General features: G+C 47.8%; 1 protein-coding gene across 2 annotated transcripts in view; it reads right to left on the bottom strand.

Annotated features, from left to right (window-relative positions):
• The window catches only part of VIT (vitrin), a gene marked incomplete at both ends in the record, with an annotated part of 95,572 nt that overhangs the window by 34,655 nt on the left and 46,828 nt on the right, over positions 1-14,089 (bottom strand). For both annotated transcript variants that reach the window (XM_082641901.1, XM_082641902.1), the window contains 2 exons: positions 624-668; positions 12,679-12,870. In XM_082641901.1, coding sequence (XP_082498027.1) covers positions 624-668; positions 12,679-12,870 — 237 coding nt within the window. The remainder of the gene's footprint in view (positions 1-623; positions 669-12,678; positions 12,871-14,089) is intronic.

Raw genomic sequence — 14,089 nt, 5'->3', positions numbered from 1 at the left:
CTGGCTTGTTCATTTTTTCCAATTTGCAAAGCACATGAGTTCATCTTCCCATTAAAGGTCAGCTTGCTCACATCATTTAAAAAATTCACAAATGGCATTTCTCAGCCAGGAGCTCTGGGAGGGGAAGAAATACATGTCCAGAGGCCGGAGTCCTCTCCTGCATCTCCCCCACCCACCCACCCACCAGCAAAATCTGCCCTTGAACCAAGAGTCAGAAGGCCGCATTTGCTGTTGGAGTTTCAAACACTTAACACAGTAAACAGGGAACAACATTCATTCATGTGAAGGGAAAACCTGAATCCCTTGTGCAAAGAAGGAAGAAGAAACAGAAGGAAGTCAAAGTGTGCTCCCAGACGGAGTGAGGGTCTAACCCATTTTGGGGGCCTGGAACTCACTCCCTTCTGCTTTTTTGTCTTCACATTTCCTTCCCTCTTAGTGATCCAGTCTTGTCCCTTACCCAGGCCTCCCTGTAGGAGTTTCAGTGGGCCCTTCGCATGGTCACCAGACCCTAATGTCAGAGGTGACACTGTTGGAAAGCCTTCTCTAGCTGAGCTTAGTCTCTGTGCCACCTGCTGTACGAATCTTGATCTAGTCACGGCCAGGAGGAGGGGCTGCATAATTACCTGCATCTAGAAGCACCGATCCAGGTTTCCACAATTCAGGTTCCCCTGATTTTCAAAATTAAAAAGAAACAAACTCATTACTTAGATGAAACCAGCAGAAGCTCTCAAGTGAACTGCCAGGATGATAATGTTTTCTAACTGTGGCAGAAAATTCAGTAAGGAAGCATGAGACCAGACTTTGGGATGAAGCAACCTGAAATCTGTGGGATTTTCTCATTTAAAGCTCTTAAAGCCAAAGATGAAAATATCTTTACTCTTTTCTTCCTTTCCCTATGCACCAAGAATCACGGAATAATAGGAATCCTGGAATTCAAGGGGACCTAAAAGCTCATTCAATTTGAACCAACCTCCTAACCTGCTTCAATAACGTCTCTACCTAAGCGAGTGGCTGGCTGGTGCTTGGATCCCTCCAGAGACAGGGAACTCATTACATTTGTAACCAAAGTAGTGTATTTCTTCTATTGAGACTTTGAGAAAACTTTTCATTGTATCAATATGAAATCTTTATCCATCCATCCTTCCATCCACCCATCCACCCGTCACACTCAATAAGCACACAAAATATGCCCAGCATCATTCTGGGTACATTTGCCTTACCCAACTGTTTGTGTTTCTTTCCTTAGAACCACACAGAACAAATCTGGCCCCTTCAGGGAGCAGGCAGTACACTCATTTCCTGAGGCTTTGCTTCTCATGGTGTGCCTCAAGCAGAACAGAGCAAAGTGGCACCTGGCATCCTATCTGTTTAAGGCCCTTCACCACAAACTAGTGCTGATGAAGTGGCAGCGGTGGTCGGGAGGGGGAGATGCTTACCCAATCTCCCTGATCTCTTTTGGAGAATTCTGGCTGGGAGGGGCTCAGAGGCAGCACAAACATATTAGAAAGGACACCCTAATGGCTGTTTCTCTCCCTCTCTCATTCCCTCCCCTCTCCCCTTGCCTTTAGCTCTCAAGGCTGAGAGCATAACCAACTGTTTCATTTCTTAAAGCCCATCAGCTTTCCAGCACACTGCAATTATTAACACACTCAAGTGAAGTGCTATTTTCCTTTGCATGATTAAAAGATGCCAGGCTATTTTGAAAGATAGTCTGTGTTCTTGCGGGTTCTGGGTTAATGGTGAGAACTGAGTTGAATTTGGCTCAGCCATTAACCAGGTGTAGGACCTTGAGCAAGTCACATGCCCTCGACGAACCTCAGTTCCTTTTTGAGTAACATTAGCAGTGTGGGTGGGATGATCTCCAAGTTCAAAATATTTATGACGTATATGTTTAAACATTCAGCTTCTTTAGCCTCATTACTCTATCGCCACCTACTGGCAAAAATATGCGCTTTGCCCTTTTCCTTAAAAAAAGGTGCTGGTGACGTCTCCGTTTTTGCCCAAGGCTTTCAGGGTGTGAGGAAAGATTAGAATGCTGGAGGCTCTATTACTTTGGCAGGAGATAAACAGTTCTCTGACATGAGGGATTTGCAAGCCTCTTACTCCTGTCCTGGAGGCCTGTCCTGCTGTCCGTGCCACTTTCATTTGTTTGGGACAAGTTTGAACCAAATCGCTTTCATCCAAAAGCCAAAGGCTGAAAAAATATTTGGACAGCTCAGACTTGGTGTTTTGGGATTTGGTAGTAATGAGAAGTAGATTTGTGAGAACATTTGTGTTCTGGTGTTGAGGTCTGAGGGCGTGGTGTGGGGAAAACAGAAGTCAGAAGACCCGTCCTGAGTCTACCAAAACACTAGCTCGGGGTCTGGGGGGGCTCGCCTCCCTTCTCTGATCTCCAGTTTTCTCCTGTGTAAAGCCGAGCTCATAAGGACTTCTCCTGCGCTGCCTCACATGAAGGTAAATGTGTATAAAATCACTCTGAAAAGTGTAAAAGGTGCTCGTAAAAAAACAGCTAATTATTTTTGTGATAATCCTGGCTCGGTCATCTTATAGATACAGTCAGTGTCTAAGAGAGGTATTGATTTTGAACACCCACTGACCAAGCTCCTTCTGAGCATTAAGTCACAATAACCCTGTGGGTCAGGTACAGCTATGATCCCACTCTACAGGTGAGGAAACCGACGCACAGGGAGTGGCAGAGCCCAGGCAGGCAGGCTCCACCTGCATGTAATCACCACCTGTTTATCACACGGGAGGCGTCATGGTCGCTTCAGCATCTCAGGGTACTGGGTGAGGCCACGGAAAAACTAGGCCTGGAACTACACCTGTAACGCACACGAAGCGTGAGGGCCCAGAACATTCCTGTTTTAAGATCCGTGACGACCTTTGCGCTGGTTACAGCTCCTTCTGTTCCCAGCACATCTGGAAGTCACCAGCCCGGGACCCAAGCAGGAGCCCCCTAAGGGAGGCCCTTAGGGCTCTCAAATTTTATGGGGCAGAAGCACAGGTGACCCTTTAGCCCCCCGGCTTCTCCCCAGTGACTCCCGGTGCAGCTTTTAGGAGGTGGTCGTCTAAGAGGCAGCAGCCTCTGGAGCCAGGGGACTCTGCACACCTCCCTTCTGGGGCCTGGCTTCATGCCCCGAGAGCTGCACATTTCCCCTGGAGAACTTTCTCTGGCTGCAGTGAGATGGGGGCACTCGGAGAGCAGCTGCAGCTGTGCCAAAGGAGCCTCGTGCCTGCGGCCCAACGCACAAGGGCTGTCAGAGAAGGCTGAGGACAGTCAGAGGTTCTGGGCACGGGCCGTCACGCCGGCGATGCGTCAGCAGTCCCGGGTTGCAGGTGGGTTCCCTCCAAAGCTCCGTGTGGAATATTTGTTTGGCAGCCTCTTCTTATGGAAACATCAACTCCACCGTTAGGTTTCCAGGCCAGTGAAGCTTATCTGATCAAACAGAGCTCATGGTACCGTGAAGCCAGGCAGCAACAGGATGGTTCCAAGGAAAAGTCTCCGAGTTTAGCTTCAGTCACTCCAGTCCCGTCTCAGAGGGTTCCGGTAGGAGGGGCGGGGGTCTGCCTATGGGGGCTGGAGGAGGCCCCAGAATTCTAGAATCTGAAAATATCTGAGTCATCTTTGTAGTTCTAACAGCACAGTGTCTGACATAGGGTACGCTCAGTAAATTTTTTTTAAATTAAAGAACAGTCCCCCTGCAGTGGAAGCAGTGGCTTAAATTGGGGACGTGTCAAGTTACACCTGTGGGCAGAAAGCATAGTGGGAGGAGGAAGCAGGAATCACTCGGGGTCATAAGTTCGGTGTCCCGTGGAGGAGAGGATGAAATATTGAGGCCGACGACAACATCATTAGGTCCATACATAGCTGCCTGGATCTGTTAATGGTTTGCCCTAAACACAGATGGGATATTTAATGGGGCTCATGAAATTCCGTCCCATGTGATGTAATTTTATCAGTGACTGGAAGGGAGACAGGTGGCATGTTCATCAATTTGGTGGATGACAGAGAAGTTGGAAGGTTGTTAATATATTCAATGACAGAATTAAGATTCAGGAAGACTACAGGATTGGGGTGACCTGCTTCTGTAGAAATACCTGAGAAAAAACCCTGGGAACTTGAGTGATTGCCAGTTCAGTAGGAGATGAGCTGATGATGAGACAGAACCTCCCTCCTACAAGGAACTTGGGATGTTTTCATGGAACCAGAGTGTTTACGGCAAGAGGCAATTCCCCGGGCACAGCCCTTGAGGCATCGTGTCCTGCTCTGAGTGCCCTGTTCTCACTCACTGACAGACTGTGGTTTAGCTCGAGAGTGTGATGCTGAGTCACGTAAGGACCTGTTGGAGGGATGAGAGAAATTTATCCCGGAAAAGATGAGACAGAACGGAGGACATGAATGCTATTTTCATATATTTGAAAGGCTTGCAAATTTATGCTCTTAAAAATATTGAAGGGCTTCCCTGGTGGCGCAGTGGTTGAGAGTCCGCCTGCCGATGCAGGGGACGGGTTCGTGCCCCGGTCTGGGAGGATCCCACGTGCCGTGGAGCGGCTGGGCCCGTGAGCCATGGCCGCTGGGCCTGCGCGTCCGGAGCCTGTGCTCCGCAACGGGAGAGGGCACAACTGAGAGGCCCGCGTACCGCAAAAAAAAATAAAAAAATAAAAAATCGAAGACCCCTAAAGAGCCTCTGTTTGTGTTGGCTACATCTACTGATTTTTCTCATATTAGAAATTAAAACTGTGCATCCTCTCATCTGAAACAGAGTATTAACTATCCATCTATTTCACTATTTATTCACTTAAAAATAACAATAGACCTATCTATTCTAACATTTTTTATGAAAAATAACTGTTTTCTGAAACAAAAGCATTCAATGAGAAGAGTGGTGCATTTCTTCAGTGTCTGACGTAATAGAAGGCAGCTAGAATCTGATGTCAGTCCCTGCAGTCAATCTGTGGTGAAATCTCGTTTTTGTTGAAGGGTATGAAGAAAATCTGGCCTCACACAGTTATGTACGCAGAGAAGTGAGGGCCTCACAGAAGGCCTGAAAGCAGGTCCCCGGACCACACTTTTAGAAGTACTAGTTTAGAAAAATTAGGAGCAGCGGGCTTAAGTTCTAGATAGTATGTCTAACAATGGGACTGGGAAGTTATCCTACACAGGGCAAAGGTCTCTGTCATGCCATAAGGGATGCATTTGTTTGGTGGGGAATTAGATCAGAGGCCCTTTATACAATTCTTTCCAATTCTACGATCTGCTGATCTTCTAGCTGAGGAATTGGGTGACTTGTCTGAAATGCGTGATTATGTGGGAAGTGAGAGACGGTCGAAGGAGTAGGTAAGACCCAGCGTGCGAGTGCTGCCCCGCCTGCGGGAGCAAGCGCAGGGCTTCGCCACTGTCCAGGCCTGTGTGCCTTGGGGGAGGAGGGGCCCCAAGGCAGGGGTCCGCGGGGGTCCGCAGGAGGGTCTGAGGCGCTCAAAGCAAAGCTGCAGGGGTGACGGTGGAGGGGGAGGAGCCGCAGAAAGGGGCAGGATTTGAGGGTGAGAAAGGAGCTGGGATCATCTGTGCGGTCAACGAGATAGAGCTTTCGTTAATTACTGGAGCGTGAAGAGAACGGAGGAGAAAGGGAGGCTCAGAGCTACAGACCCAGGGGGAAGGTTATGAAGGGTTATAAAAAGGGAGTGGACTCAGGGTTTCCCTGGTGGCACAGTGGTTGAGAGTCTGCCTACCGATGCAGGGGACGCAGGTTCGTGCCCCGGTTCAGGAGGATCCCGCCTGCCGCAGAGCGCTTGGGCCTGCGCGTCCGGAGCCTATGCTCCGCAACGGGAGAGGCCATGAGAGGCCCGCGTAACGAAAAAAAAAAAGGAGGGGAGTGGGATCAAATGTTCAAAACAGCCTTGGGTTGCTGGGCAGGAAAGAGCACGAGCTGGAGGTCAAAGAAGCGCCTTGTGACCATCATCCCCCAAGCCGAGTCTGACTGGAGACGTGTGTCTGGGTCTTTGCTCTATGTCCCGGAGGCGGGTCCTGGGATGGCACGGGGGGTACCTCTCCAGCTGACCCAAACCCCTGACAGCTCTTGAGTGTCTGGACTGGCAGAGACGTACTCTCGGCACACTGAGAAAGACAGAGCAAACAGATGCTTACTAGGGTTAAAACAACTTGGCATGACCTGGAGGTGAGCGGCAGAGGCCAGCAGGTGTGGGGAGAAGGTGTTTGTTAAGTGCAGCAGAGCAGGGACGGCAAGCAGTGGGCAGCCTCGCCAGGTTTCTGGAAAGCAGCTCCGGAGAATCCTGCCCTTGGATACCCGGGGCGGGGGGTTACACAGGGTCAGTTGATTTACATGCAACCAGCAGTCTGCTTTCTCTTATTTTGCCCCCTGATGAAAGTGCCTTGGAAGTCAGCCGAGCTTTCTGTGGTTGGCCTTACTTTTGGGGGTTGCAGAGGACGCACAGATCCTGGCCAAGGGCACTAGAGGAAGCAGTGCCCCGGGCTTGGCTGCCTGAACTGTCCCACGGGCCTGTTAGGGTCTAAAATGGCCTTGGAGTCCTTGGCCTGCCCAGCGATCTGATCCTTAAGCCCTTTGTCCTGAACAGCAGCATGTACGTTGCCAGAGGTGCAATTGTGAAGCCATCGAAGCTCTTAGCCCTGTCCAGGGGACCCGGTGGAGCCCCTACTCCCATCTGGAATCAAAACAAAACAGAACCTACAGTCTCTAGGACTCTTTGAACTTGTGGAGGACAGACAGGTATCCCCCAGCAAGAGAAAGGCCTGGACTCTTCTTGTTCCTAGTGCCCCAAGGCTACAAAGGAAATTGTCTCTCAAGTCTGTCAACTCGTGGCCCAGGCCCCAAGCAGAGTTTGTGGAAAGCATGTAACCGGGTGAGATTTTTCTTTCTCATCTCTGCAGACCTCAACAGCATCTCAGAGAAGAGAACTTGTTTCTTCTCTCTGCATTCCCAGTTCTTGGGCCAAACCTTGAAGAGATGCACACAGAAGTGAAGCAAGGGGAGCCAGGGAGTGTCGTAATTCATAGGAGAATTCCTGGAGAGAGAATGTATTTCTGTTCCTCATATCACAGAACTACTCAGGCAAAACTGGCTCTGCCCTTTCCTGGGAAATGATAAAAATGTCTCTCTTTCTTTGACCCTTGTTCCTCAAGTATAAACCCGAGAGAGTATCCCTTTTCAGGTTTGTAAGAGCCTAGTTACTGAATCCTTAGGAATTTCTATCACAACCTCCACAAAATTGCCTCTGGGGGATGGTGATTGTGAAAGCTTTGCTTATTTAACGGCTTCCTTACTTTCCTTACAAGTTGGGCCCTTGAGCAGTATCTTTTGTTGGCATATCTGGTTTAATGCTTTCCGTCCAAATCTGAGTCAAATGACAAGGATTTGGAAAGACAAACCCCATGTAAACAAGCTTAACTTTCGTCAGTAGCTAGAAAGGTGAGTTCAGGTTCTTACCTGGATTAGTTCAGGTTCTTACCTGGATTAGTTCAGGGGCTATTTTGGCTGTTAGTGTAGGTGGTGGTGGACCAGAAATCTGTAATAACATTTGACTGGTCAGAGCATGAATTTTAATCTAACTGTTCTCATTCTTTCCTTGATCCATCCTAGCAAGACATTACCAAGGTCAGAACCAAGGTAAAGTTTGTCCTTGGGTGGTCTGAACCTGCCCTGGAGGAGGCATTGAAATGGAAAAAAAAAAAAGGATTTAACTCAAAACACTAACTGAAAATTCCAGGTAACAGTAACCCTTGTATTTCACAACTGTTAAAGTAAGCATCTTTTACTAAAGTGCCCTATTTCTTTATACTTCATTATTCTTACAGTAATTCAGCTGTGCCACTCCTGAGGGGGTTAAAGTAATCCTTCAATAGAAATGTCACTTACCATTTAGCAACTTGCTTAAACTGTATTAACGTGGTATTGATGCAAATAGCATTAGCTTTCCGTCATTTTTAGGGGTACACAATGGGTTATCCTTAATTACTCTGTGGGAGAATCAAATACACTTCAGCATTCATTATTCACTGGGCAATTTTTCTGTAGCAAGGCTTTAAAAGGGAGAAGGGAGATGGGAGATTCTGTAAAGAGAGATACAAAGTCCATTTTTGGGGAAAGGGGACCACATAAAAAGCAGCTGAGGAAAAGAACCAAGTTTCATGGAAGGGAAGAGATAAGAGGTCATGGGAAAATATCAGTTTTTCTTAGAATCAAATCTATCTGCCATAACTTTTCATTCCCTTTGTCTTCATTCCAATTATTTGGACACCAACTCAAAATAACTCTGTTTTCTAATTATAAAGCGAACACAGGCTGACTGTCAAAATATACACTATGGGTAATAAGGAATCATCTGCAATCCCTCTATACAGCAGTGGCTGGTTTACAATTTCGGTATATAGCGTTCTATCTCTTTTTCTATGCACATGTTCTCATGTGCAAAAACATAATTATAAAATATGAGATTGCTACCCATCCTGTTTTGTAGCCTTCTTCTTTGACTTAACAACCTGTCACAGACCAATCTTCTTTTGGTAAGTGCACATATTTTTTTTTTTTTTTTTTGCGGTACGCGGGCCCCTCACCACTGCGGCCTCTCCCACCGTGGAGCACAGGCTCCGGAAGCACAGGCCCAGCGGCCACGGCTCACGGGCCCAGCCGCTCCGCGGCATGTGGGATCTTCCCAGACCGGAGCATGAACCCGCGTCCCCTGCATCGGCAGGCGGACCCCCAACCACTGCACCACCAGGGAAGCCCAGTGCACATATTTTAATAGCTGTATAGTAATTTCTTTAGCTGTTCTGACAATGGACGATTAAACCGTCTCCGTCTATTTTTCTATCATGAACAGAATCTGTGTCCAGGCTTCTTTTGACTTTGGCTGATAATTTCCTTAGGATATATTCCTGTAAGTGCAAATGCTGAGTCATTTCTCCATATTCGGGCCCAAACTGTGTTTTATCAATTTCCAATGTTAACTGGTGAAAAATGACATCTTACTGTTTACTTTGCATTTATTTGACTCCTGGTGAAGTTGAACGCCTTCTGTTATATTTATTGGCCATTGATAGTTCTTCCGTGGCCTGCCTGGTCATGGCCTTCACCCATTTTTCTTTTGGAATATTTGTCTTACTATTTTGTAAGACTGGATTTTAAGAAAAACCTTCTCCTGACACCTTAAGGAAGATAAACATTCAGAGATGAGATACATGTTGCTCAGAAGGGAAATTGCACGTGGAAGGGATGGGCAGTTGTAGATGCTGGTTCCTTCCTGTCCCAGGTTTCACCACTTCCTCCTCCTTAGCTGCCCTTGGTCGGGGGGTGGCTTGGAGTAGAAAGGTGCATCACCATGCCTTGCCACTAGGTAGCGCTCTGCTCCCCTCCCTGGTTTACCCTTCAAGGTGGACATTCTGATGATATGTTAGATCAGCGGAGGCAACCATGGCATTTCTTGAGACGAACCAGACCAGGAAAACAATGCCAGGCGAAGCCACGTTCCACCTTCCAAGCCCGTGGTAGATTCAGCAGGCCCTGCAGCTGGCCCTGAGGCATTCTCCATCTTTTCCAGAACTCTTTGCTCAGCATAGCTATGGACCTCATTCTCCAGGCTGCCCCCTCTGGCACTGGGATGCAGCACTGCGACCTCCTGGCTCCTCTGGCTGCCGAGGTAGTCCTTGGCAGACTCTCCTGTGAACAGCCTCGCCTCTGCCCTGTGGGTAGTCTCTGTCACTCTGGCTCTTGGCTCCCGGAGCCCCAGCCTTGACTTGTCCCGTGCTCCTCTCTGCCTTGTTAGGTTTGCACATCCGTGGGGCAGTTAAGGGGCCATGAAGTGGCCTTGGTGTCCAGCCCCATCTTCCTTGGACTCCTGCCACCTATATCAGCTCCTCTTCGTGGGCTACTGCTGGGGGAGCCCCTTGCTTTTCCTGCTACAAAGTTTCTATTCTTTCCTGGACTCCCTCCAAGTTCCTGTGTCCTGTCTGAAAGGGCATCTTTACCTCATGATAGAGGGAAGACGACTCACAGACCCCCAAATGCAGGCTGCTCCTGTTCCAGCTCACACTTCTCAGGTGTCCTGCTGCAGGGATCTTGGTGGGATGTGTTCACCGACGTAGCCCAAGACCCTAAAATGGTGCCTGACACACAGTGGGCATTCAAGAAATGGTCCTGAATGAACAAATGGATCAGGTTTTGCTTGCACGCCCCATCTAAAATCACTTCTAGAATCTTTTGATTACAGTCACATATATGAAAGGAAAAAACCACTTCATAAATGCATCAACAGCAACGTGCTTGTCCATCAGCAGAAGAGTTGCTCTCATAATTAACAGAATATTTTCAGCTGTTTGAAGGAATAAAGAAGTTATCTATATATTAAATATTATTTAATATGGTTGGGCTAAAATATCACAGCGAGTATCTGTAGCCAAGCACTAGGACAGGCATTCATGAAAGTAGACCAGTGGTTATCCAGGGCTGGGGGAGGGAAGGCTTAGGGGGACACGGTGAGTGACCATCAGGGGATGTGGGGATCCTTTTTGGGGTGATGAAAATGTTCTAGAACTGACTGTGGTGATGGTCGCACAACCCTGTGAGTATACTGAAAACCATTGAACTGTGCACTTTAAATGGGTGAGTTGTATGGTAGGTGAAAAGTATCTCAATAAGGCTGTTATTTTAAAAGAAACATAGGCATTCAAACACCAATCTTCACTCTTCTTCATTCCTACAGAAAATCCTTTGAGTAGGCCATACCCATTTTAAAAAGTCTTCTCTTCCTTCCTCCCTCCCCAGTTTGGCTCCTTTCTTAGCAATTAGGGCACAGGCTGCACGGAGCGCTTGCCCTGAATATTTGTCTAGCAGTCTGTGGGGCAGCATGGACGTGGGTGCTGGACCAGGATGAAGGGTGAACACTGATGGGCTGTGAGGCTGCTGCCCAAAGCTCCTGTCCCCAGGCCAGGAATAAGGAAGCTTTGCCAGGCTGGAGGCCACTGCTTCAAGTTGCCTGAGGTTTTCCATAAGCACAGGCCCAACTTGGAACAGGATTTCCAAGCTCCTGGTGTAGCCAAATAAATATGCCCCGGGCTTAATTATATGTGTTATGTAAAAACTGACATCCTCTAAGGAGCCACCCACTCACTCAGCTACTCAAAAGTCTTTGAAAGAACCAAGATGGTGGGGGAGTGTCTAATATATTTCAGAAATTATTTGTATGGTATTTTTATTTGGGGACTTTATATTATAGCTTCTTCTATGAGTCATTCATCCAATGTAGTAATAATAATCCCTATTTCATAGAGTTTTTGGGAAGAGTAAATAAAATAATGCGTACAGGGTGCCTGGCACAGGGAGAGAACGGACTGTGCATCCTGTTACTGTTGCTTACCGATCACAGCGGGAATTGGCTGTGTCTAAGACCCTCGAATCTTGTCACCCCACTGAGGTCAAGGTAGGTCAGGCCCCTGATTCTGTGCTGCATCGTTAGTGCCTCGGGTGTTCATTTATGGCAGGGATGCCTCCTGCAAGGGGATTCACGGAGAGCTGGCTGCTGGGGGTGAATCGCGGCTCTGCTGCTTCCCAGCTGTGTGGCTGGGGACCAATTGGCTCACTGACCTACTCCTTGGTTTCCTCCTCAGTACGATGAATTAGTCAAATTAGAAGTAATGTATCTACTTTCTAAGGTTGTTCTGAGGATTTAATAGGTTAATATTTGTCAGGTGCTTAGAAGAATGTCTACCACATTGAAAGTGTTTGGATTTGTAGGATAGAAAGATGACTGGAGAGCTGGGCTCGGACCTGGAAGGCGGGGAAGGGGTCGTGCTACAAGGCACTGATGTTAGGAAGCTGGAGGTGAGGCTGAAAGAATGAGTCTTGGGCGCTTCCTCCTGGGAGGAAAAAGCGGCACCAGGTGGGAAATACTTGGAAAAAGTAGCTGAGACAACAGGGACGCTCCGCTGTGGAATTTCCCACCCTCTTGCCAGAAGACCTTTAGAGCTGGGATAGGTGCTCATTGCCCAGGAAGCCTGGTGTAGAAGCCTGTGTAAAATGGGTGTTTGGATTATCAAATGGGCTCCTAAGGTCGTATCTGATATAATACTGAGATTAATTCCATAAACTGGACTTTGGTAAAACCTAAAACATGATACAAGTGGCCAGACAAAAAGCAATCAGAAAAAGAATAAAAACTTGAGCTATCTGGCTTTTCCTAAAGGGATTCTTTTTGTTTTGTTTGCTTCTAATATTTGAAGACTTCCAGGAGTATTCAGTTTGTCCCTTAAAACAAAACAAAACCCAACAGTGTTTACATAGAAATCTATTATCCCTTCAACTGAACTTTTGGAGAAATGGGGATTTTGCAATGGGAAAGTTTCATGTCATATCCTACCTTCCCAAGTACGATTAACAGCAGTCCTATTTTCAAATCTATATTAAGTCCCTTCTACATAGTTTGCTTAGCTTTTAGCTTGGTTCTGAATTATTACTGGGCTCAGGTTTACCCCTTGAATCTGGGAGGGCATGACACACACCCCTGGCCCAGGTCTCCAGCACTCTCCCCTTGCCCAGCTTAAAAGGTGGGAGATGGGCTCATACACAGGCATTCAGACAGAGCTACTAACTCTAAAAACCCAGTCTTCCACTCTTCTAGCACATGACAACACACAGTCTACCTACTGACCCAGCTCCTGGCTTCTCTGGCCCACGGGCTGTGGTCTGAGGCTGCTGGTGGTAGAGCCTGCAGATGGGGGCGGCTTTGGCAAGGTGGTATGGGTGCCTTCAACTGCGGTGGTCCCCAGTACTTGCATCAGGGGGACTGGCTGTGCGGTTGTCCCTGGAGCTGATGGGCTCTGATAGGCTTTTGTGGTCTCACCTGTAAGAAAGTGGAATTACACTGGGTCTTACAAAACAGACGGTAGGGGCCTCCCTGGTGGCGCAGTGGTTGAGAGTCCGCCTGCCGATGCAGGGGATACGGGTTCGTGCCCCGGTCTGGGAGGATCCCATATGCCGCGGAGCGGCTGGGCCCGTGAGCCATGGCCGCTGGGCCTGCGCATCCGGAGCCTGTGCTCCGCAACGGGAGAGGCCACAACAGTGAGAGGCCCGCATACCGCAAAAAAAAAAAAAAAAAAAAAAACAGACGGTAGGCTCTTCAGGGCAGAAATAAATATTTCTTGAACACTAGCTATGAGCAAAGTCCTGTGCTAGCTGCTGTGGAGGAATGTACAGTCTGGATGGAGGAATAAGCCAATAAACAAACCAAAGATGAAATAACAAAATACTTAAAAGCCAGCTCAAAACAACATTAACATAGACAAGGCCAAACATGATTAACTGTCAAATTAATTTTCCATACACCAGAAGCAATGGTTCATGAACGTATTTTTTTGCTGTTTCACTTAGTGTTGGCCTGGGGATAGGGCGTACTTTCAGGGCTTTCATCATTTCAGACAATGTGTCTTAGATGTTCTAGTTTAGATTTGGTTCATGACCAGCCGACTAACTCCTCTGGACCCCAGTTTCCTCATCTATAAAATGGGGTATTGGAACTAATTAGATGGTAAGGACCATCTAGATGATTCTTCTGAATTGTGCTCTTCATCCCTGTGTGATGATTTAGATTGTTTCCATAATTTTAAATGAGTCTGAATTTGTTAGGTTGAGAGCATGGGGACAGGGGGCCCACTGGGCCTTGGCGTTGTATCGAGAACCGTGGGTCTGAGCCAGAAGGAGACAAAACATGGTCCCCAAAGTGAATGGCACCGCAGCTCTGGGAGGGAACAACAGCCACCAGTCACTTGTGTCTGCTGGACCCATGGCAGGTATGCCAACTTCTACACCTGTGCATCTCTATCAGTTTCCTGGGGATGCTATCAAATTACCATGTGCTCAGTGGCTTAAAACAACAGAAATTTATTCTCTCACAGTTCTGGAGGCTGAAAGTTGGAAATCAGTGTCACTGGACTGAGCTCCCTCCAGAGGCTCTAAGGTAGAATCTGCTCCCTGTCTCTTCCATTTCCTGGTGGCTGCTGGCATTCCTTGGCTTGTGGCCCCACCCCTGCAGTCTTCAAGGCGAGCATCTTCAATTCTCCCTC

The sequence above is a fragment of the Mesoplodon mirus genome (genome assembly GCF_964341445.2).
Source record: "Mesoplodon mirus genome assembly, chromosome: 14".
Taxonomy (NCBI): Eukaryota; Metazoa; Chordata; class Mammalia; order Artiodactyla; family Ziphiidae; genus Mesoplodon; species Mesoplodon mirus.
Note: the sequence above shows the minus strand (reverse complement) of the source record. Positions and strands in the feature narration are given on the sequence as shown.